Source organism: Pteropus vampyrus, unplaced genomic scaffold (assembly GCF_000151845.1).
Source record: "Pteropus vampyrus isolate Shadow unplaced genomic scaffold, Pvam_2.0 Scaffold41, whole genome shotgun sequence".
Classification (NCBI taxonomy): Eukaryota; Metazoa; Chordata; class Mammalia; order Chiroptera; family Pteropodidae; genus Pteropus; species Pteropus vampyrus.
This window is the reverse complement of record NW_011888822.1, coordinates 3,748,402-3,772,526: the sequence shown is the minus strand read 5'-3', so window position 1 is coordinate 3,772,526 and position 24,125 is coordinate 3,748,402. Positions and strand designations below refer to the sequence as shown.

At 37.7% G+C, this 24,125-nt stretch overlaps 1 protein-coding gene across 1 annotated transcript in view; it reads right to left on the bottom strand.

The window, feature by feature from the left end:
* Positions 1 to 12,613, bottom strand: part of SYNPR (synaptoporin) — a 292,410-nt gene extending 279,797 nt beyond the window's left edge. The window contains exons 1-2 of the mRNA XM_011358447.1: positions 12,509 to 12,613; positions 12,332 to 12,397 (exon numbers count right to left, since the gene is read on the bottom strand). Of these exons, the coding sequence (XP_011356749.1) occupies positions 12,332 to 12,397; positions 12,509 to 12,526 (84 nt within the window). The 5' untranslated portion in view covers positions 12,527 to 12,613. The remainder of the gene's footprint in view (positions 1 to 12,331; positions 12,398 to 12,508) is intronic.
* Positions 12,614 to 24,125: the final 11,512 nt, after the last annotated feature.

Here is a 24,125-nt window from a genome sequence, read left to right as displayed (position 1 = left end):
ACATAATAATATTTCTGCCTGTTAGTTATCATTATTTCCACTCTTAGAAATATGAAAGGCTCAGGGAGGTTAACTAATGTGTCCATGATTACATAGCTTGTCAGTGGTGGAGCTGGCAGTCAAACCCAAGTACTCTTTCTGTTACCAAATGAGATAAATAAAATGAAAAAAGTCAGATATTAAAAGTAAACAAAAAGCATCCAGCAATTTAAATTAATGAAAAAGAGAGAAAATACAGCATTTATACTTCAAATTTACCTACTATTGCTGGTAAACATAGCCTTTTCTCCCAGAATAGCTAGAGTTTAATGCCACTAACAAGTTCATACATATTCTTTGTTTGTTTTTAAACAATGAAGCATATGTCTTTTAAAATAAATTTCAATGACATATGTAATGATCATGCTTTGCTTTCAGCTGCTTCATAAATGGAATCTGCGATGTGACTCTGACAACAAAATTTCTTATATAAACTCCAGTAAATGATTATGAAAGATGAAAACATGCCTTCTCCCTTTCTTCAAACAACCGCAGCTGTAGATAAACATCAGACATTGCTCTAACAGGAAAGATTCTCCAGATACAGGAGCTTTCATTTTCTAGACTCAGGAACAGTCATTTATTGAGCCCTCTGATGGGAACTTTCATACACATTGGCTCATACACATTTCAATTCTACTCTTTTGTGTTATAACTGCTACCCCCTCCCCTCAAATTTTATAGTTCAAGAAGTTGAGAGACAGGGAGATAAAGGCATTTGTTCAAGGTTTATCAGTCATTAATTAATTAATGTCATTTAAATATATCTTCTGTGTAGGTAAAAATCCCTGAAGAACTCAAGGCTCAGTGACGTAGATTCGTCTTTGAACACACCCAAGGTCTATGATCGAACCCAAGCTTGTGACTCTAAAAGCCAGCTATTCTAAATCACAATCATAATTGCTACTCATCAAGCTGCCCCCTTTTCTAGCTCCCCAAGATCTTCATTCTTCACTCAGACCAAGAGTTTGCTTTTAGTAATTTTCTGGCATCTGGTAAAAGATTGAACCTTTTTACCTCCTCAATTTTTCTGGATCTCAGCTTAAAAAAAAAAAAAAATCCCACAGGTAATACCAAATATCAGGTGCCAGTAAAGCCACTAGGTGAATTAAGGGCATGAAGACACAGTCAGGCAGTCTCATGGTAGACCTGATGGATGTGTGAACACTTCTTATTAAAGCCATAGGGGATATGTCTTCTTACTTGGCATGCAGATCTTTCAAAATAACAAATCCAATGAATGGATATCCTGTTTCCTCCCTCTCTCTCTCTCTCTCTCTCTCTCTCTCTCTCTCTCTCTCTCTCTCTCTCCCACACACACACACACACACACACACACGCACACACACACACAATGGGCAGATAAAATTAATTTGCTTCTCCTGTATCCATGATAGAACCTGTATGACTTGAGTAATTTACCAGCCATCCAAAAGAATGTAAGTGTTCTTATTCTCGCTAAATATCCAAATCTTTTCTGAATTCTACAGAACTCTTTATAGGCAAGTTTTAACAACATATTCCTAAACATGAATTTCTTTATAAAATGGATCAGTGAATAAAGATTTTGTGAGAAAAGATACACAAGATCATTAAAATTTTCTCAGGGAATAGAAGTGTTTTGGAGAAGTAAAAAGGTCCTGGAGAAGGTATGGACGTCCCTAGTCATTACGGGGGCATTTAAATTTTGCTTTGTGCTCTGACAGCATGAGATAGTGGAAAGGAACCTGAATAAAGAATAAGAAGACATGAGTTTAAGAAGAAATTACTTATATTGCTCCATCTTTTTTAATTGGAAAAATCATTTAACTTCAATACCTAGGAGTAATAAGTGATCTCTATTAATGGAAGATAACATAGAAAAATGATTGAGATCAAGTAGTTTGGCATTCAATTGCCTGAGTTCAAATCCTGACTCTATCACATACGAGCATGGTAGGCAAGTTGCTCAATCTCTCCAGGCCTCAGTTTCTTCACCTGTAAAAAGGGAATATTATTTGGTCCTTCAAAGATAATTTGGAGATTAAGTGAAATAATATATGTATAGCATCTAGTATAGTGTTTGTCCTTACATATTAGTGTTAATATTACTTGTATATAGCTTACGATCATTTCACAATCAACATTCTTCCAATGGAGAGATAATGATTGAAACAAAAAATGATAGGAAAATAGTATATTAAGTAAACTTTATGTTTATATGGTGCTACAAATTGTAGGAATGCTTAATTTTATTTGTGGATATCATATCATCAACTTTAACAACCTCTTCCTTAGATACAGTTAGGGAGCCTCAATATGGACCAGACACTATGCTGGGGGTTTTACAAGCTCTATTTTACTTAACCCTCACAGCCATCAAAAGACATGACTCTTCTGATCTTCATTTGATGGCTATGGACCTGAGGATCAGCACAATTATGCAATCTGCTCAGTGCCCCATAGCTAGAAAGAAAAGCCAAGATTCCAGCAAGGGACCCATTTGTGTTTTTCTATTTTCTACCAAATTAATAAGCACAAGCAATTAATTAATGTATTAAGATAAAGTGCATATGGGTTTGGGGAAATACATTTTCCTTCATAAATGGGCTGTCTCATCAGTAGGCAAAGCACTATCATTCCTTTCAGGAAGAAATTTTTCAAATGATGAGAAAGATGGTACAAGCTGGTAGAGCCCAGCATGCTAAAAAGCCCAAGGTACATCATCAGTGTGAATCCATCAATAATCCTTCACCAGAGAGAATTCCAGGAATGCTATCCCCCAGATCTCAAAGATGCAACATTTTCTTTTTGAGAAAAGTACTAGTGCTATCTTAATATGAGAAGTGGTGGTAAAAAAAATAATTTATTCTTCCACCAGACATGGAAACCTCTCCCTGAGCCTATTGTGCCCACTACATGAAGACGTGTTCCTCCCACTTCTGTAAATGAAAGAAGAGTCTGGGAGTGGCGGTGGGGGGTGCATGTTTTGAATCTCATGATGCTTTTTATTCAGATCACAAGTGACAGGACCAGCAGTGGGCATTTGTTCCATGGGTAGTCAATCTGTAGCCTGATATAGCCTGGGGCTGAGAGTAGTGTCCAAACTGAAAAAATTACGAGCCGAGCCAATCAGATGTCTTCTCATAGGTCATTAGATTAGAATCACAGAAAGAATGTGCCAAACGAGAAGCAGAAAGGAGACGCACAAGAGGGCAAGCAGAAGAGTTGCCAAGACACAACACTGGCGCCACTCTCTCGCTGCTGCTACTCATTGCCCTGAACCTAGGGACATGAGGCATGGGCCTCTTACGATCCTCATACTTTTACTTCTGTAAGAGCTCTCCTCTCTTATTGTGCAGTGCGTATTCCTACAAGTGCCCTTTTTCTTTGACGATGGAGTCAGCCTGTGTGAGTCATTCTCCTCTACAACTAAGAGTAATTGCTAAACAATTGCTTCTATGGAAGTCATAATTCCACTTCATAATGGAGATTACGAAAGGGAATTTATACAACATCTAATGTGTTCTCAAAGATTTATTTTTTTCTTTATCCATTCTCTTTTCTCCCTCCTTACTTCCCTCACTTCCTACAATCACTTCTTTCCTTAAGAACCTACCTCCTGGGTGTTTTGGTGGGATTTGCAAATGTCCCTGGAGTGGTTCCTATTGTGTGCCAAGTACAGTTAGATAGTTAGAATGTTCTGATAAACAACACAAACAAGATCCCTGCCTTCACTAAGGGTTTAGTCTTGTTGAGAAGCTAAAATGTAAACAAGTCATTCAAGAGAATGCTCGAGAGCCATCAGGAGGCTGACTTCATGTACTGGCACCTCCCTACTCAGAGCTATCCTCCCGAAAGAATTGACATCTAAGCTGACACCTGAAGGCACAAGAGGAATTTGCCAGCCAAAAGAGGTGGAGGAAAAGAGAGAGGAAGAATGTTCTAAGCAGAGAATGTAGCATGTGCAAAAGTCCATCAGAGCAGCAAGAAACCACCACCAGGCCCCTCCAGACACTAAAGAAATGTGAAATGTGTACAGAGCAAGAAATTGGTTTTGCGTATAAGAGGTAGAAGGGGTGAGGATGAACCTCCCAAATTTTCATGATGTGTCAGTTTCAACTGGAAGCATCATTCTTTCTTGCAGCTGCCAATAAGACCAAAGAGATTGGGGCAGAGGCTAGAAGGCTGGTTGTGGTTAGGAAGGACTCAACCCCTCAGTGAGCAGAAATCAGGCCCTTATACTTCACGACTCACCCTATTCTCTAGGGCAATTATCTTATGGTGTTCACAGTCACTTAGATTGGAAAATGGTACTTATCATCATCTTTTGATCATGATTATCATGATCACAACTATCTTTACTTTTGGAGGGTGCTTAATAGTTTACAAAGTGTTTTACATGCTTGATCTCACTTAAAATTTCACATTATGGGAAGTTAGGCAAAAAGTATTGTCCCCAATATTCATGTGAGGAAACTGAGGTTCTCAAAAGAAGGTCAAGATAATAGAGTGAACAAGAATCATTACAAATATGGCCAAGGTGAAATACATGCTTGTTGAAGATGAAGACTCAAAGGCAGGTAATGAGATCTGTATACACATTCCTTAGAGACTTTTCAGTTTTTTTTCTGCGAACACATGATAATTTTTCTTACCTGGATCGAGGAAAGATGTGAATCCTTGAGAATAGAGAACAAAGGATGATGCATGAGTCCAAGATTCTTGAGCATGAGTCCAGGATTCTTTCCTTATTGCTATCTGAGAGACTCAAATGCCAGGTGCACCTGGGGTTCAGAGTGTGGCTGACCCTATGAAGACGTCATCTGGAGAATTAGGTTGGGTACACCGTAACTCTTTCCAGCATAATCAATGTCTATAGATTATGATTTGAGAAAGATCAGGAAAATCTTTCCCTACAACTCAAGAAAATATTCCCAAGAACCAAATGACTGCTATTCTTCCATTAGAATTTTTCCTTTAGGCTAATATTGGCCTCTCTGGAATACTCTTTGAAATGCAAACATTCCAAGAAGAAAGTCCCTAGAATCATTCATGCTATGATAAAAATAACCATGGCAGCATGGTTTAGAGGTAGAGGGGCTCAAAAGAAATACTTGCAAGAGTGAATATAGATTTTCTACTTCAAAGTTTTGCCAATACTCTAACTTGCAGCTAAAGTTAGCCATAATGCTCTAAATTACCCGATGATGGATTTCTACTTTCTCCTTTTCCATCATCACTAGAAACACCTGAATCATCACTATCATCATCATCATTATCATCACCTTGAGCTCTTATTATAGCCCACGCGCTGTGCAAGGTTGTTTACTTAGATTAAAACATTTAATCATTCATATCAACATTTTGAATTAGAAACTATTATCAGTCCCATTTTATAGATGAGAAAAATGAAACCTAGTGAAATTAAATAACTTGCCCAAGGTCACCGAGCTAATGACAAATAAAAAATTGGGATTAAAATCCATAAGAAATATTTCTCTCTCTCTTTTTTTCTATACTTGTAGAGCCAAACAAACTCAGAAAAACATTAAATGATAAATCTTTTAGAACACTGAGAAGTTACTCTTTTATGAAAAATGTATTTTTAATTCATATTCCAATTGCACATGATTTTTATCACTAACTGCGTGGTTAGAAAATTAATTAAATCTACATTAATGTAGCTTTGAAATTACATTAGTAGATTACTGCTCACAATTTAAATAAGTTATAAATTAGAAATTCTCTTTCTTCATATTTGGAAAAAAAGTTGTCTGACTCATGCACACAGATTTTTTTTTAAGAAAATAGAAAAATAAATACCAGAAAATGAGATTAAATTATTGGCTTTATAATCAGTCTTTTTATATATATTTAATATGAAAAGATACTGATTTTTTAATAGGAACCTACTCTGCCTTGGTTAATTAATAACCAACAGAAAAATAAAACAATGTAATTGACAATTGATATCTGTTGAGCTCATCTCTAAATAGAAACACTCCTTGGCATTTCCAGAAAAGCTTCAAATATATTTCTTACTAGATGAAGTAAAAACTGCATAATAGGATAGTATTTGCCTTTTAAAGTCTCTTTGAGAATTAGGAATAAGGTATAACAGGTGTTTAATACCTTGAAGAAAGCAGAAGAGTATAGCATTTAAGAAAATAAAGTTTAGAGTGAGACTGCTCAAATCTTAGCTTCGCCATTGCCTGTAATCTTGTCCTTAATGAGTTAGTTAACATGCCTGAGCTTCATGGTGAAATGAGAATGTTAGAGTCATACAGATTCAACATGATAATATACAGAAAGCACTGAAATATAGTGCCTCGTGTGAGCTTGCATGGCAAGGTAACTATTATTCTCTGACTGGGATTTAAAAAGGTAACTATTATTGTTTATATTACTTATATATACTATTAATATCAAGTAAGAAGTATGATGTTTACTTGGAAACATAGCTCAGAATTTAGATTCATGAATGAAGATTATGTAAAGCAGGTGCCTCCATTTAAATCAAGTAGACCAATACATTATACATCAGACACACTACATCTCTGGATTTGCTGGCCTTCTTTGGAAAGGCAGATGGAGATGTTAGATCCAGGCATTGTAGCAGAAATGGTTAACAAAATTAGGATTGGATGTCAAGAATAAGAATGAGTCAGGAATAAGAATGAGAGGAATCAGGCAAGCTGACCCGGCAGTTAATTCTATAGCAACAGACTCTGGACCTGAGGCTTTGTGTGGGAGGACTGTGCCAATCAAGCAAATATTTTGAGGAGTTGAAGTTTTTTCAATGCCCTAACATCTGTACCATGGGCCTGGACAATGTGAAGTCCCCCATATTCCATTGCACATAAATCCACAGGTACAGATCCAGAGCCTTGTGAATAGCAGAGAAAAGAATGTGTTAACAGAATTTTTTAAAGAGGTAGTGCTAGGGAGAAACACAGACCAAAGTCTTACTGGCAAGTAACAAAATAAGAATGATCGGTGGAATGATCCATTTTTCAAATGATGGTTTAAGACATTTGCTGGACCTATTTTATCCTTAGAGAATATCAGAGTCAGTGCTGTGTCCTGAATTTTGGTTTTGACTCACAAGATAGTGAAAGTCCCCTGACCTCATTTAAGTAGAGATTAAGTATTTGGGAGTTTTGCCTCAAAGTATTTGAAATTGGCTAAAGCTTTTTCCTTAAGGCTTGACTTTTATGTGATTTAAACTTTAAATCTGCTGTATCCATGAGCCCTTCCTAAGCTAAGAACTCATAAATAAAGTGCATTTTCTCTCTAAGGCTATAAATCCAAAGTGGAGGAGGCAATATCACTTCATATGGTCATTCCATAGGAAATCACTTAAAATATGGATTATTTTTAAGAATTACTCATGTGCAGAACTGTGGAGAAGTTTCATGCCTATGATTCTTCCAGCATACGACAGCTTTCCTTCACTCTCTTCTCTCCTCCCCGCACCTCAAATTATACTCTTCAGAAAAAAATCAATTCTGATAACTCAGTGGTATATATCTATACTTTACACTCATACAAATCACACACACACACACACACACACACACACACACACACACAACCCTATTTCCTTCTTTTTTTAAAGAATACCTTCCATTTTATTTTATCTTTTCCAGAGACCATTTCTTCAGTCCTTAAGGACTTGGCTCTTTACGTGGGCTTTGGCAGAGGTGCTGGGGCAGCACTAGCAGGTCTAAATGGGGGCGGGGCTGTTCCATGGTTCCCGCTTGAGGAGAGCGATTCCTGACCCCCCACGCTGTGAATGGCACAACTCACACAGTAATGTAGTTTCACATGCAGCTTGGGAAGTACATAGGCCTTGAAGACACTAGCTTCAGAAATGCTCCTAATAGCTGTGGTCTCTACTGTGTTGCGAATGACAAACTTTTTTTTTTTTTGATTGAAGAAGTTATTTACTAATTCATTTAAAAATAAAAATAACATACTCATTATATTAACAAAGTGATACATATGAAGTAAAAAAATATACATTTTCCCAAACTAACAAAATTGTGAGAATAAGTTGTCAGGAAAGAATTGGGAGTTAAAATGTGGTGTGATGTGGTAGGATTGTAGATGGTACTGTGTCAGTCTTGGGTAGTAACAGGACCCAGAAATAGGCCCTTTATGCCAAAAGTCTTGATAGTTAACTTTCACAAAAGGGCATAAAGGGGAGCAGAATTTGCGTGCCCCCCCCCCGCCCGCAACAAATATGCCTCTTCAATATAAGGTTATTTTGAGAAACTGCAGACACAGAAGTTATAAAAATCCAGAGGTTACCTTTTTATAAGGGACATTTATATTTATAAGAGAAATCTGCATTTGTAAAGGTGTCTCCATCTCTGTACCAGGCAGAGGGTGACTAATTCTCTAGAAACTTATGAATGGAGAAGTCAATGACCTAAATCTATATAACAACTTTACACTTTGTTTCTGTGCTTCCTCCCCTCCATAATCTCTCATAACTGGCTCCCCTACCACCCTAAATCTTATTTTATATTTAGTTAGAGATGACATTTAAGGTGATGGCTTGGGCCATTTGGGGAGAGTTAGTTTTCCTGAGACTCTCCAATGTATACAGGAAGTATGCATGTTATTAAACTTTTGTTGGTTTTTCTCCTGTTTATCTGTATTTATTATAAGAAATCTCAGCCAAGAACCTAGAAGGTTAGAGAAATATTATTTTTTCTCCCCTACAGACATAAAGAAGTTATGTTCTCCCCTCAGAGTCATCAAGAAGTTCAAATGACGAACTTCTCAATGGCCTTGTCCTTGGGCATGCACTGGGTGCAGCTGGGCACGAATAGGCTGCACATGGCCACAGCCCCTTTTGGCACAACCATTATTCCTCCTTTTCTTGGTCACCTTGGAAGAGAAGACCCAAGACTTCTTTTCTTATTTTTACAAAAATAAAATAGTATTGACTCTATTCATTACTTTGAAATCTTATTGAATAAATTTTCCACATGTTGATTAAAAGAATAAAAATCACTTTTTTCCATTTAAAAGATTTATCAAATATTAAGAATGAAACTCGATTTTTCTCAGTTCATTTTATCATACACAATTACATATATTGACCTCTAGGTCAATGACATTAATTTAACTCATTCTTTTTAATGGCCGTATAATAGTTCACAACATGTTTGACTCATACTTTAATGATTGTCCTATTAATGGATTAATTGTTTCCAGTTCTTTCCTCTACAAATGATGTTGTACATATATCTTGAACATACATCTTTACATACACTTTTTTTTTTTTTTTTTACTTTAAAGCTGGAACAAAATTTTTCTTTTAGAGTGAATAATCTTTAAGAAGATTCTGTGGATGTGCAAAGGGGAAGGCTTGTCAAAAAGGGCTGGCATGGCACAGGGGAGCTATAGGACACCGTGAAGTTTTCTGGAGATGTGCGGCACACCAGAGCATCCTGGAGCAAGGAGTTGAGGAAGAAGAGGCACAAAAAGTGGCCAGGGAGGAGCTGCCTGTAGTGAGGAGACCTTGCTATGAAACTCAAACTTCTCTACTTTTTGGTTAAAGTATGACAAACACAGCAGCCTGGGAAGGGGTTGCAACTCAAGAAAAAGTAGCCAGGTGTCCAAAGGAGTCTCACCAAGCAAGCAGTGGGAATGGTTGCAAATGACAAAGCCAAACTGAGAATGTGAGAGGCACAGAGCACTGGAGCAAATGGGGTTTAAGGGACCCTTGGCCTTCTGAGGATTTCCAAGGGAGCTTTGAGAAAATATATTTTTATTTCTAAAGCATAAATACCGAAAAACAAAAGGACTTTATTTAAAGACTTTAAATACTGCCAACTTTAAAGCTGCTCTATCATGGAACAGAAGAAACTGGGACATTTTCAGTGCTCTGTCATTATAAATTTACACTTTTTTGTTGATCACTTACCGTTCACCAAGCACTATGAAAAGCACTGGTGGAAATGCTTCCTGCCATCTAAGAGATAACTGTCAATCTCTTCTACAGAAAAGGTATCTCAGAGTGGCTCTCATGCCACTGCATGCACATAAAACATGTTTTCTTTCTCTCTTTCCAGTACATTAAACTTTCTCAGCAACAAACTTTCCATCTCTCTGCTTTGATGTCTCCACCTTAGTTCTTTTAAAATGTTGATCAACTAACTTACTCATTTATAAGTTTTTTGTCTATTATTCAGATCCTCTTCCACAAATGAGAGGCTAACAATTGATTTAAAAGCAAAAGCCCTTCCTCCTTGGAGCCTTAGAGGCCTAGGAGAGAGAGAGGAAAGATTGTAAATACTTTAAATGTAATAACTTAATAACTTCTCTCTCTCTCTCTCTCTCTCTCTCTCTCTCACACACACACACACACACACACACACACACACACACCAAGAAAAAAACAACAACTATAATGCAGTATGATAAATTCACATGAATGAATGAATGAAGTGGAAGCCCAAAGAATGAGGTAAAGAATTCAATTTGGGGTAGAGAAAAAGAAAAAGAGTAAATCTGACAGAAATCTTCACTGAGGAGGTAATATTTAAACTGAGGTTAAAAAACAAACTTTTTTCTCAGCTTGGGGTCTGAGGGCATTGCATACAGTATGAACAGAAATAACAAGAGCTTTAAGGTAAAAAGTGCTTTTGAATTTTAGAGGGAGCTTTGGTGGTCCTCCACTTCAATATGCATAGGAATTATTCAGGGAACATGTTTAAAATTCAGATCCATGGGTACACATCTTCCTCATATTTTGATTAATGTCCAGAAATCCACATTTTAAACAAATTCATCCAGGTTTACCAGTCTTTGAAATATATCAGTAGAGGCTGTGTGATGAGGAGTGGAATGAAATAATGTTGCAACAGGACTTAAGAGAAAACAAACTAATGTTTCAGGTAAGTGACATTTGTATCAGAAAAACGATGTCAGGTCTTTGAATTTTGTTTTGAGAGACAATGGCTTGGTAATGGAGCTATTATTTTAATTTAAAAAACACTCTTTCACAGGGAATGTTTATTGAATGGCAGAACAAATGAATGTGTGCAGAATTCTGAGAAAGCCAACTGAAAGTTTCCTGGACCATGAGCACTGTTTGATTTGTTTAACTTAACTATAAGGAAAACAGTTTTAGAATAGCCATCTCTGAACATCTAGTTCAGGCTTTCCAAATACAGTCTTGATGCATGTCAAACTGATATATTCATGCATTTCATGCAGGTCTGAAAACAAGGCAAATGTGACTATCCTATAGATCATGTATGTAAACAGGCACCACAGTTGTACAGCCAGACTCAGATCTAGCCCTTGGAGCTAAGATCTGGGAGGACAGAACATGCTCTTACATAATTTCCCAGCTAGTCAGTGGTAGGGCCTGTGATTAATGCTATATGACGGGCTTTGAACTTTCTGTTCAGATAGGTTCGCTTGCCTTTCAGAGCTCCTAGCAAGAGAGAATGTGTGACCTGCAGATTTCACTCTGAATAACCGTCATCCAAGCCAACAACACTAACATTGCTCTGTGAGTTTCTCTGTCTCATTCCTCTGTCAATAGACAAGTTGCCATAGGACCGTTGGAATGGTTTTGTTTTGTTTTGTTTTGTTTTAATGGGGATAAACCCTAAGAGTAATATAACTTCCCAAAGCTCAGTCCTTGACGAAAGCTACACAAAGAACGCTTGGGAGATCTGGGAAAATCAGAAGAGTCCTCTAGGACTGGCCAGAGTACATAGAAAGAAGGAGTCATACTTTCTAACCCACTATTTTTCGTAGCCTCGCAGCTTCTCTGTCGCTGGAGCTCTTGCAGAGCAGTTGACGACAGCGCTTCCAGCATCCGAAACCAGGCGAAGAGCTGTCCCCGTGCTGACCAATTTTTCGAGGTTGGCCAAGTACTCTCAGCTACTCAGCTCAGCCTCGCATCTCATCTCTCAGGCTCTCACCCCCGCGAAAATCCAGGTGAGCAGCCAGAGCCAAGCAGCAGCCCCTCCATCTGCTCCCCTCCCATCTCCATCTTCCGAGGAGGCTTCTTTCCTCAGCCCTGGCGCGTTTGTCAGCGCTGAGGTGAGACGACACCTCGTCTAAGCGCCTGCAAAAAATTCGTCCACACTCCCGCCTCCAAGCGGCCCCTCGATCCTGTCCCCGCCATCCTGGAATGGCACCTGGGAGTGGGGTAGATTGGAGTAGGGGAGTTGAACCCTCGGTTTTGAGCAGAACCGAGCAGACAGCACCCCCACCCCACCTCTCTTCACCTGATGGTTGGCTTTCTGGGTACCCATCTCTGCACACGTCTACTCACCAGTTCCAGCGCTCGCAGGAAGGCAAGGGGCTCCTTCAGCACCCGGAAGGTGCCTGCTGATGCCAGCTACGGACGAGAGAGACAAGAGAGAGAAAGGAAAAGCGTGAGAGTGAGGAGTGGGCGGCTCCCGAGCCCCGGGGTCCCCAGCACCAGCCGCCCTGCCGGGCTCTGTCCTACCTGACTCACAGGGTCCATAGCTCGCCCTGCTCGGTCTTCTCCCACACCGGTTCCCTTTCAAATGAAGTTTGGGGAACAACGCCGTCTTTTCCTCAGGGCCAGAAGTCCCCTCTCGGGAAGAGCCGGAGGAGCGGGGGCAGGGGTCAGCCAGGCGCGGGCAGGGCCTGGGAGAGCCGGATGCCCAGCGCTGACTCTGCGCTCTGCGCTCCGCGAAACCCGCGCGCCAGGAGCAGAGCCGAGATGCTGAGGGCTGGGAGCGAAGGGCTGGGGAGCGAAGGGCTGGGGTGGGAGAGCGGCAGACGGCGCGGGGAGCGAGCCAGCCGCCCGAGGAGGGCTGCAATTGGCCAGCTGCAAGCTCCGAGGGGAGGGTGAGGAGGTGGGCGAGGTAGAACCGCAGACATTGGTGCGGGCTCGGCCACGCGTACCCAGCGCCTCCAGGCTCCGGGGAAACTTTGGGGCTGTTGGTTGGGGAACGTAGGCTGGCACCATCAGCAAGACTGCTCCCTGACTGATGAAGGGGGTTTCAAGTAAGAGAAAGGCACCCACACCTTACGTGCGGAATTGTGTGAGTTCTGGTGTCTTTCGAACACCAAAGACAGACTGTCGACCTGTCTATTTCCCCAAGCCTACGTGGAATGTTCTCCCTGTGGCTAGGTAGTGTCTGATGCTGGGATACAGCAAAGAATAGGATGAACACTGCCCCTTCCCCCAGGGGGAAGCAGAAGGTTAGGACACAAAAAGAAAGGGGCTGGGTGGAGGGGAATATGGGAGAGCGAGAAACAAATTAATCTTGATTATGGGACAATGTGCCAAGCAGATAATCCTCACTGTCACTGTATATAGGCAAGAACAAATTATTATGCCCATTTAAAAAGCAAAATACAGACTTAGGCTCAATTAGCCAAAGTAACACAGCTCATGAAACGCTAGACAGGGATTGGAACTCAAGTTCCTTTAAAACTCACGCAGTTTTTAGGATATCTACTGAGATCCTTTGCCAAAGATACAACCGAAATGAAGCCCCTGAATTCATCATAAATAGGGCTGAGTTCCCCTCCAAAAGTCACTCTTTTTTCTCCCTTAGCCTCCTAACCTTGTGGAGAATAATATATAACAACAACAAGACAATTGAGCTCTTTCTATGAGTCAGAATTTGTGCTAAGGGCTTATAAACACTACTTCGTTAACTATTCACAAAACCCCTATGGGTTAGTAGTACTATTATTCTTATTTGAGAGAGGAAGAAATTAAGGATCATGGAAGGGAAGAGGCTGCCTAAGATTGTACGGCCAGCGGATAATGAAACCAGAGCTGGATTCAAAAAGGAGTCAGGAAAAAAGAGTCAGAGTGAGAACTCTTAGCCATTACACCAGTGTAGCTGCTACTCCTTTTGGACTGGATTCCATGTATGAAGTGGTCTCCCGGCAACGCAGATAGCCCATCTGTTTACCACCAGGATTTGCCAAAAAGGTTTGGAGTTTGTGTGTGTGTGTATGTGAGGGGAAGGGTAACTAATATTTAGGAGTAGGAGAGAAAAATGGAAATGAATCATTTGGAGTCTGGGAAGGGGAGGCAACAGGCCAAAATTGAGTAAGAGGGTGTACATGCCCCCTGCCAGCACATGGATTTTGTTAAAGGAAACTAGAAATTAATAAGTAAGAACTCCAAAGGGCTAGTTGCACCATCTGCAGTCAGCCAGTTTTATTTCTACTACTCTTGCTATATGCAGATAGAGTCTAAAACAATTAGAAACTGTTGTTTCAAAAATAAGCCATTATGCAACTACAAGGGGGGGGGAGAGAAAGAACTTAAATTTTCAAGTACTTAGTGTGTGCTCTGCAATTTATGTATATAATATTATATGTGAAGTTACTTAGCTTCTTCAAGACCCCAATTTTTGTTTTTCATCTGTGAAATTGAGCCTTAGCTCCATATCTACCTTAACTGGTTATCATGAGGGCTCAGTGAGAGTTTGTAGATAACATATCCAGGGCAGAGTCTAGCACATCATAATCTCTCCATGTGTATTAGTGACATTTCTCACTACTCACTCTTCTACAGAAGCAAAGATAAAGGCCCAGAGGTCCACATTAGAAGGATGGTCGATTGTAGCAGTGACTTGCCACTATCTAGGGAGACCCTCTTGTATATATATCCTTGATCTTTTGAACCCCAGAGTTGTCCTGTTACTTGTTTTGGCCAAGGAAATGTGAGCAGAGGTGTTATGTGCACTTCTGCGCAGAAGTTTTAAGAATCTCTCTGTGATTTGCCCTCTTGTTTATTTTCCTCTACCATGTTGTATACAATGTATCACATAGTGGCTACTCTATGACAGCCTGGTCTGGGCTTAAGGTTAATGTAGAGCAGAGCTGCAAATGGACCTTGATGAACAATAAAAGCATTTGGGGTAGTAAGCAACTGAGATAATTTTAAGTCTTTTGTTTCTATAGCACAGCATAGTCCTGGCTGGTTGAACTAAGAGTTCAAATGGCTAGTAAATAGCTGAACCAATATTCCACCCTGAGTCCATATGACCGTACTGATCTTTCAGCCTGCTTTTTCCATTATAGTCAACTAGCTTATGGGATGTAACATCTTCTGCATATGTTTAATAATGATGGTAATTATCATAATATAATAATTTAATTCTCACTACATGCCTAGCATTGTGCTAAGTGCTTTTCATACACCATTTAAGCATTACCATGATCCCCCCTATTATGGATAGTATATAAAAGCTTAGAAAGAATAAATAATTTGTCCAAGGTCATCTAAACATTTGTGTCTCTTCAGACAGAGAATGATTTATTTAAAATATATTCCACTTGCATTTCGTTTGAGCTGTGAACTTGGCACAGATGAAGTGTGATCACTGAGCCCATTCCCTCAGGTCTCTCTTCACACCTAACATTCCTCCTTGCTAATATGGTAGCAAATTTTTCCAGTCCTACAAACACCATGCGAAAGAAGTTAGAATTGTGGTAAATGGCAATGTGATAGCTCAGACAACAATTGCACATTGTCAGAGGATGCTTTTCACGTTCCAGAAATGCATGAGCTTCCAACAGCTGCATCACCAAAATAACCCAGAGTTCCATATCGCATTTGCAATGTTAAATATTTTGTAGAGTTTGAGATTAGAACCTCTATATTCAGACCTAGAAATAACACTAGGTTCCCTAAAGAACCAGGATGAGAGAGGGAGGAAGGATGTTGTAAATACTGCCAAAATATTACCTTTTGTGGCTGAGGGGTGACCCCTTCCCATTCTTCCCCAAGATGACAAAAGATCATTTACCGCTCACTATCACAAATCTATTGCAGTGGCTCAACAATCATGTTAATTTTGTGGGGTATAAATGATTCATTTTATTGGCCTATATCGAGGTGTAAATCATATAGTTTCCAAATTCTTTTTTTTGTTTGTTTTTGGCCAGGGACTTAGGTATGAAGACTTCCTTTGACATGCCAAGGCAATCCATTTACTGCATTGGTTCTTAATAGAAGGTGATTAGGACTCTTCCCTTCCCCAGGAGTCATTTGGCAATGTTTGGAGACATTTTTAATTGCCACAACTGACTTACTCATTCAACAAGTAAGGACTGCAGGCCTATTATGTGTTGGTGCTGTTCTAAGTACTGTAAACATCTTGACAAAGTTCCTGCCTTCACAGAGCTTACATTTTAGTGGGATATACTATAAGCCCAATTCGTTCAAGCTCAGTATTTGTCAAAACAGGCAAACAAACAAAATTCAAGTTATAAAAACAATAATTTTGAATCTCAAAGAGGATTAATCCTGAATCAAAACTACAAAAACCAAAGTACCAAGCTGTAGTAGACTGACTTACATTATTCGGGCAAATTAAATCTTGTTTTCAGGAAAAATACTTACCTAGGCTTCATCTTCCTATGTCTCTTATGGCAAAGAGGAAAAAGTAAGTTAAAATTTTATCCCCAGCATCTTATTTATATGGAGGAAATGCTATTTTTATGTTTCATTATTTAAAATACTGGAAATAAATATTCAGTGGAAGTCATTCAAAACATTACATATTTAACTCTCTGCTCATGCTGCTAATTTGAACTTTACAAATCTTAACTAGTGAATATGAAGCAAAGGCCCATAGCGTGTCTGTGTAATTATTTATTTACTTATTTGGTTTCCATGGGGGCACTGATACACAGGGCAGGAGATATGTGGAAATTTTCAATAATTCTAATTTTATAACAAACATAACATTCTCTCTCAACCTGAAGACCCAAGAAAGTCATTTTTACTTACTTGTATCTCAACTTAAATGGCTCTCATAAAATGCACAAGTGTGTTTGTGTGTGTGTGTGTGTGTGTGTGGTATAAAACTTCATCACAAAATAAGATTCCATAGGCTTCCTATGGAATTCCTAGCATTACAATAGAATCTTTCTTAATTAACAACTATAACTGATATAAAAATTCAAATATGGATGGACAATGTGAACTCACACCATTAAATACCTTATTAACATAAAAACAAATATGGATATTTGTTTCCATCTGTTTTAAACAAAAGATATATGTGTAAATTTGACCAAGTTTGAATACATGCAAATTAGAAGACCAAAATTCATGTCAAGAGATTCACCATTGACCCCAGGGAATAATAGTCATAATAGTAATCATAATAATGACTCCTGCAATGTATTAAGTAGTAAGTATATGCTGGCAGAATGCTAAGTGCCCCTACAGGCATAACTCATTTAATATCCTCATCAAACTTACAAGTATGCACTTCTGTTTCTCTCCTTGTGCAGATGAGAAAACACAGCCTTGAAGAAATTAAAAATCTCAGCTAAGTTTTTATGGATAGTAAACAGCAGAGTCATGATTTTCTTTCTACCCCGATAACTTTGCAAGAAAAAGATGATACTGTACGCAGTTTCCATTGCAAGTTTGAAAATGTTACAAGCTTTAAGCAAAAATATTTTTCTTGCTGAAACACACAAAAAAATTTCTCTGAAGAAATAAAGATGAACACCATTGTCTACTATTATTACTATTTCGTGAACATACTAGAACACAATTAACAAAATACCTCTCCTTCTCCAAGGCTCAATTACTCTAATTATTTTTGGTTTTCGTCATTAGTTGTGGTTTCCAAAAACTCATCATTTTTTATGTTCTCCTTGAATCACCCAATATTTTCAGAGACTCGTGGAGCACAACAGCTTTGGATTAATCCCACACCATCCACTGCAATTTTTGAATGAGGCGAAAGAGGCCCAAGATATGGAGCATCTTGCCTAAGGTCTTCCTCCCTAGGGCAGAGTCTAGCATAAGAGGTTATGACATAAGATCTTGAATAAGATTGACTGAGTTCATCATATCCTGGCTCTATCACTTCCTAGTTATGTGACCTTGAAAAGCCTCACTTAAACTCTTGTCACTCAATTTTCTTACCTGTAAAGTGGGGATAATAACTACTACCCACATCACTTGGTAAGAAGGAATTATGAAGTTAAGTAAAGCACTTAGAAGAATATATGGCACTAAAGAATCTAATATAGAAAGCTACTAAAAGGCCAAGAATAGGACCTATAATAACAGTTAAAAAAAAAAAAAAGGTCTATGATATTAGCATCCAAGTGGTTTTCACACACCTACTACTTACAATAAACACTTTTTTAAATCATTTTTTCTATTTCTCTTCCTTTCAAAATTCCCATTTCTTTTCCTCCCAAATTATTCTCTCTCATTCCACTCTTCTTAAATTCCAAGCCTGTCAGTTGATCTTGGGAATTGTCCTTAGAGGTTGGTAGGACTATTGGGTCATTCAAATATTTTTTTTTGGCGAGGGGGTGAGGGTGCGTACCCAGATGCATATACATTTTCTAAGAAAATACAATTCAATATAAAAGTTTTTAAAATTTCTTTGATGTTTATAAGTAGAGCTTTGGCAGGGAATTTTGTTATTTTCCTAAAAATACTTTTGCTTGCAATATTTGCAATCTTTAATAATTTTGTTCTTATTTTAGGTAGAAATATTTATATATAAAAAGTGTACAGATGATGAAGATAGGAAAGATCAGATGGATTGTCCCATATCTTTAATAAAAGTATGTAATTCAAATTGTACCGCATGCTTGTCACTTTATTATATTCTCCAGATGGTCTTTAGACCTTGTGCTTCAATATAACAAAATGGCTTTTGCATCTGCTCTGAATGAGGCAAAAGAAAACCTTACCCTGTTCAGCAATCATAAGAACACATTTACATATTCTTCCTAATCTAAATCTTTAAGTAAAAAACAAACTCAAATTAGTTCAAATATGAGACAAAATTCACTCCTTTGGCACTTCCTGGTCATATTCTCTGCCAGCCTAGGTTTTTTCACACAGCTTGACAACTGCGAGGACACTGCTGGATCTACTCACACAGAGAGAAGCACAAATCCAATACCTAAAATTAGGTTTTTACTAAATTATATTGCATTGTACTTTTACACCTGCTTGGCAAATAATACCCACAAGAAAGGTACAATTACATAGATTCTTTGCCAGAAATAGAAGACAGATTAAAAATTAAAAAAAAAAAAACACTAAAAAAAGAGAGGAGGGAAGGTGGGAGGGAAGGAGGAATGAAGAGAGAGAACAAAAGAATTTTTCCCCAAACTATGGTTAGTATATATCATCAACATTATTGTAAGTTACTTTTATTGAGAATTTACTCTGTGTCAGCCACTGTGATAAGGTCCCTATAATACTAGAAATTAGTTATTATCCACATTTCCCAAATAATGGAACTGAGGCATGTATAAGTTAATTATTTGCCCAAGTTCACAGTTAAATGGACATGAAGCCAAGTTTGAAGCCAATAATTACTGAGAACTCGAACTAATTTTATACCTTCTAATTATCCAAGGTATAAAATATACATCTCTCAGGTCACAGCGGGAAATTGGAGATATTGGTGAGACTTTTATTTAGTCATCAACCTCAACTACCTAATTAAATATTAAATATTAGGGAACTGATCACCCACATTCTCAATCCAATTTTTTTTTTTAATATGGTAAGAACACATGTAGATATCCAATTTTCCCAACACCATTTCTACAAAAGTCTATTTTTTCCCCATTGGGTCTTCTTGGCATTCTTGTCAAAGAGCAGTTGACTATATATGCCTGGGCTTATTTCTGGGCTCTCTATTGTGTTCCATTGGTCTATGTCTATTTTAATTATTGTAGCTTTATGATATATTTTGAAATCAGGAAGTGTGATGCCTCCAGCTTTGCTTTTCTTTCTCAAGACTGTTTTGGCTATTCAAGGTCCTTGTGATTTCATACGAATATTAGGATTGATTTTTCTATTTCTATGAAAAAAATGCTGTTGGGATTTTGATAAGGATTGCCTTGATTGTAGATTAATTTGGGTGCTATGGACATTTTTAACAATATTAAGTATTCTCAATCCATGAACACGATTCTTCCCATTTATTTGTGTCTCCTTTAATTTCTTTCATAACTGTTTTATAGTTTTCAGTGTAAGACATTTACCTCCATGATTAAGTTTATTCATAAGTATTCTACATTCTCATCTTTATATTCCTTTTAGTTTCATTTTTACTACTAATGATTTTTGAAACATCATTTGTTCTTCAGGAAAGCACTGTTACCATTTATTTTCAAAACTTCTAAAGGATTTCCTATTTTACCTTAGTGTTATAGGATGTTAAATACTAATGATGTGACAGGAAAATGTTTGATCAGAAAATTAATCAAGCTATTAAGGCATGAAAGACATAGAGGAAACTTAAATGCATGTTTAAACATTGGAAGCCAATCTACTGTATCATTCCTACTATATGACATTCTGGAAAAGTCAAAATTTTGGTGATGGTAAAAACAACATTAGCTGCCAGGGTTTAGGGTAGAGGGAAGGATGTGAATAAGCAGTGCACAGAGGATTTTTAGGGTACTGAAAATACTCTGTGTAAAACCATAATGATGGATACATATTATTATACATTGTGTTTGTTCAAACCCATGTAATATACAACAGCATGAGTAACTGTGATGTAAACTGTGGACTTGGGTGATTATGATACATCAACATAGCTTCATCAATTCTAAAAACTTGTACCATTCAGTTGGTGGATGTTGATATTGGGGTAGGTTATGCATGTGCGTGGGCAGAGGTCTTATTAGAAATCTCTGTACCTTTGGCTCAATTTGTTGCGAATCTAAAACTAATCTAAAAAAGTAGTCTTAATTAAAAAAATGATAGATCTAGCAATCCTATGTTGACATTCTTAAGTTAAATAAAAAAAGGTTAATCACTACTTGATGCTATTATTTCCCTATCCATGGACTTTTACCTGTAAATAAAGATTAATTAAAGGTAATGTTTTTTTGGTTTAATGTATATGTTGTGTGTTTGTGTTTATGGGAAGTTTATGAGGAGAAAATATAAGCACATTAACAATTCTGGAATCCTTTCTTCTCTACTTTGTAAATATTTTTTAAGAGTAACACAAATAGTTCAAATAATGTAGAACTGTGTAAGATAAAACTCCTTGTTCTCCACCTCCCATTTTCATTGCCTAGATGAATATACAATTCCCTATACAGAGATATATGTATGTGTGTATCTAGTGTGTGTGTGTGTAGGTATGATATATATATATATATGATATATATATATATACATATATATATATATATATGATATATATATGTGATATATCACATATATCTCAAACATATGGAATACGTAAGGGTATATAAGGCTTCTTGGTATTTATTACTGAAGTTATTTTAAAAGTCTTTTTGCAAATATTTCATGCAAATAAAATTATCTAAAAATTGAAAGAAATTTCTAGTATTGACACAGTGCTGAAATTTACAAAATAGTATATTTGTACCATTCTCTCTGTGTGCTAAACAATTCCCTTCAACTCGCCCACACTAAAATAGGTTCAGTATTGTTTTCCAAATTTTCAAAATATTCCATATTTTCCACAAATAGTTTTCTATCAGCAAAAATGATCACAAACACATTTGTTCTGTGTATCAAAAATGAATTTAGTCACATGATTGGCTATCTACAACACAAAATGGAGATTTCCTCACTATCACTCAGGCCTTTTCTTTTGCTGTCTGGATGTCATGTTATCATTGACTGACACCTTTCTCTTTAATAAAGGTCCTCTGGGGACTCTTTCCCCTCACTAATGACTTGACATGTAGAACCACGAGTTAAATTCTGTGCTCATTTTATTTTTTGTTCAGATGAAGAATGATTATTCCACAGTGTGAAATAATGAATATTCAAGTGACAGGAAGTCTGAACTTGTGAAACCATTTCTGAAGTTATTAACTGTTTCAGAATATTTTGGCTGAAATGGATGATATTGAACAAATTATTGGTTTTTTTTGTTGTTTGTTTTGTTTCGTTTTCCACAATCCCTTCAAAATTTATTCATTGGAGGGAATTTCCCCCAGCCCCTGAAACAAACTTCAGACATGATTTTGGATTGCTCTTTTAATAAGCTGTTATATGGTAATTTAAAATTGTCTTGATTCTGAAATTTGTACTTCCTATGTCTATATAATAATCAACATGCCAAAACTTTATACAAGTTACATTTTCTTGTATACTCCAGCCAGGACCTAATGAAGGTAAGAAGAAGCCTACACGTGGTGGACGGTGGTATGGTTTGCTTCTTCTTTCCTGGCTCCTCGTCTCCCCCTGTTAACAGCTTTCTGACAGGAATGAAGAGGGGTCGCTTGAGAAGGGGAGCTCTTAGATCACTGACATTATTGTGCATTGGTTCATTCTCTCTCAGTCTGGGTGATTTTCTCTTCAGAAAGACACTCCCAACCCCTACTGTTGGAGACCACGCAGCTGGCCCTCCTTGACTTCAGGTTTGTGCCCTGCCTCAACTGTTCCAGCAGACCTTCTACACCTGCTTAGGAACTTGGCAGTCCCTTCAGGCCCCCTTCTGATGAGGCCCTATTGACACTCCAGGAAAACCCTTTAAGGTAGTACTTCTGAAGCTCCCTTATTCACAGCTCCTGTGTGGTCCATGGAAAAACTTATGAATCCTTTTCCTCAACAGACTTTGAGAGACCAAGTCACCCAGAGTTTCCACCATTGGCTTAACCTTTTCCACTGTTTAGTAGTCCAGTATATTTTTCAGACGTCAGTTCACTTTTTCCAACTGCTGTGGACACACGTTGAGCTGCGTGTTCCTGAAGGTTTTTAGTAAAATCAGTGCACTTCTGTAGCTTTGCACATCAGTTCTTAAAGGAGAGCCCTGGGCCACATTATACCTTCTGTAAGCCTTAGGGTGTTTTCCCTTCATTGTATTTTATGACTGTGTTGGTATCTTTTTCTTCTGATTTTAAAAGAAATTGAAACATCTTCATGGTTCCTAGGCACTGTGCCTTCTGGGCTGAATGGAGAAGCCAACCCTCAGTGAACTTCCATAGATATAACCAGTATATTGAACAAGTGAACCTCATGAGGATGCTGTAACAACACTATTTTTATTTTCTTCCTGTTAACAATTTATTGAGCACCTACCGAGTACGAGGCACTAATAGTAGTAAACAAAATAGACAATTGATGTTTTCAACATCTGAATGTACTAAGTCAATATATGATGTAAAGATGGTGAAAATAATAACAGGACAATAGTGTTTTTAAAAAAGAGAGAGAGAATGAGTGTGAGAGAGAGATCAAGAAAAATAAATCACAAGTGCTTTATTTCATAAGATCAGCTCTTTTCTGGGCCAAACCCGATTTGGAGAAACATGGGCCATGTTTGTTTTGATAAGGGGGTAATCATGTTTCCTCTTCCCATTAATGATGAGTATGGCCAAATCCTGCTCCACTTGGGTTGGAGAGCTCCTTGGTTTGGATCTCGGCAGCTTCTGTAACTTTGGCCAGGTTTGCTAAATTCTGTGTTTCTAGACTTAATTTCTTCAGTAGTTAAAAAGTCTTAGAAGACTTCACTTCTAATGTCCCTGCTGCTCTATAACAATTGAGGTAGCAAGGTAAAATATATTTTTAAATATTGATAAATAAGATTTAAATTCATTAAGTGGACATGGACTATGACTTAATATTATTTCTGGAAACATATGAAACAGCTCATTCATTCAATAACTGTTTGTTGAATGTCTTCTCAACACAAAGACTGTACTGGATATTGGGATAACAAGAGTGAATGCAGCAGGCTTTCTCCAGCATATGGAATGTGAAAGTCTAGTGATCAAGTCTTCTCCACATGCTAGTGTATATATCTTTATAGAAGCAAAGATTTTATTACTGTCTAGAAAATAAAAATAGTCCTTACAATGTTTGTAAGCATTAAAAAGGAAAGAGTTTTTTTTAAACAGAAAGCACAAATTCCAGTAAAAGATTGCCATTGGAAACCAAAGTGCCACTATACTCTGTACACTTAAAAACACATTTAAATTATATCTATGAATTTAAATCACTCCTGTGTCTTCCTCCTAGGACGAAATTTGTTTAGTCAATAAGCCAATAATGTGCCTTCCATTCCACTGAATTTTAAACACTTCCATATTTTCTGTTAGAGAGCTAAGGCTATTCTCACAAGCTGGAACTG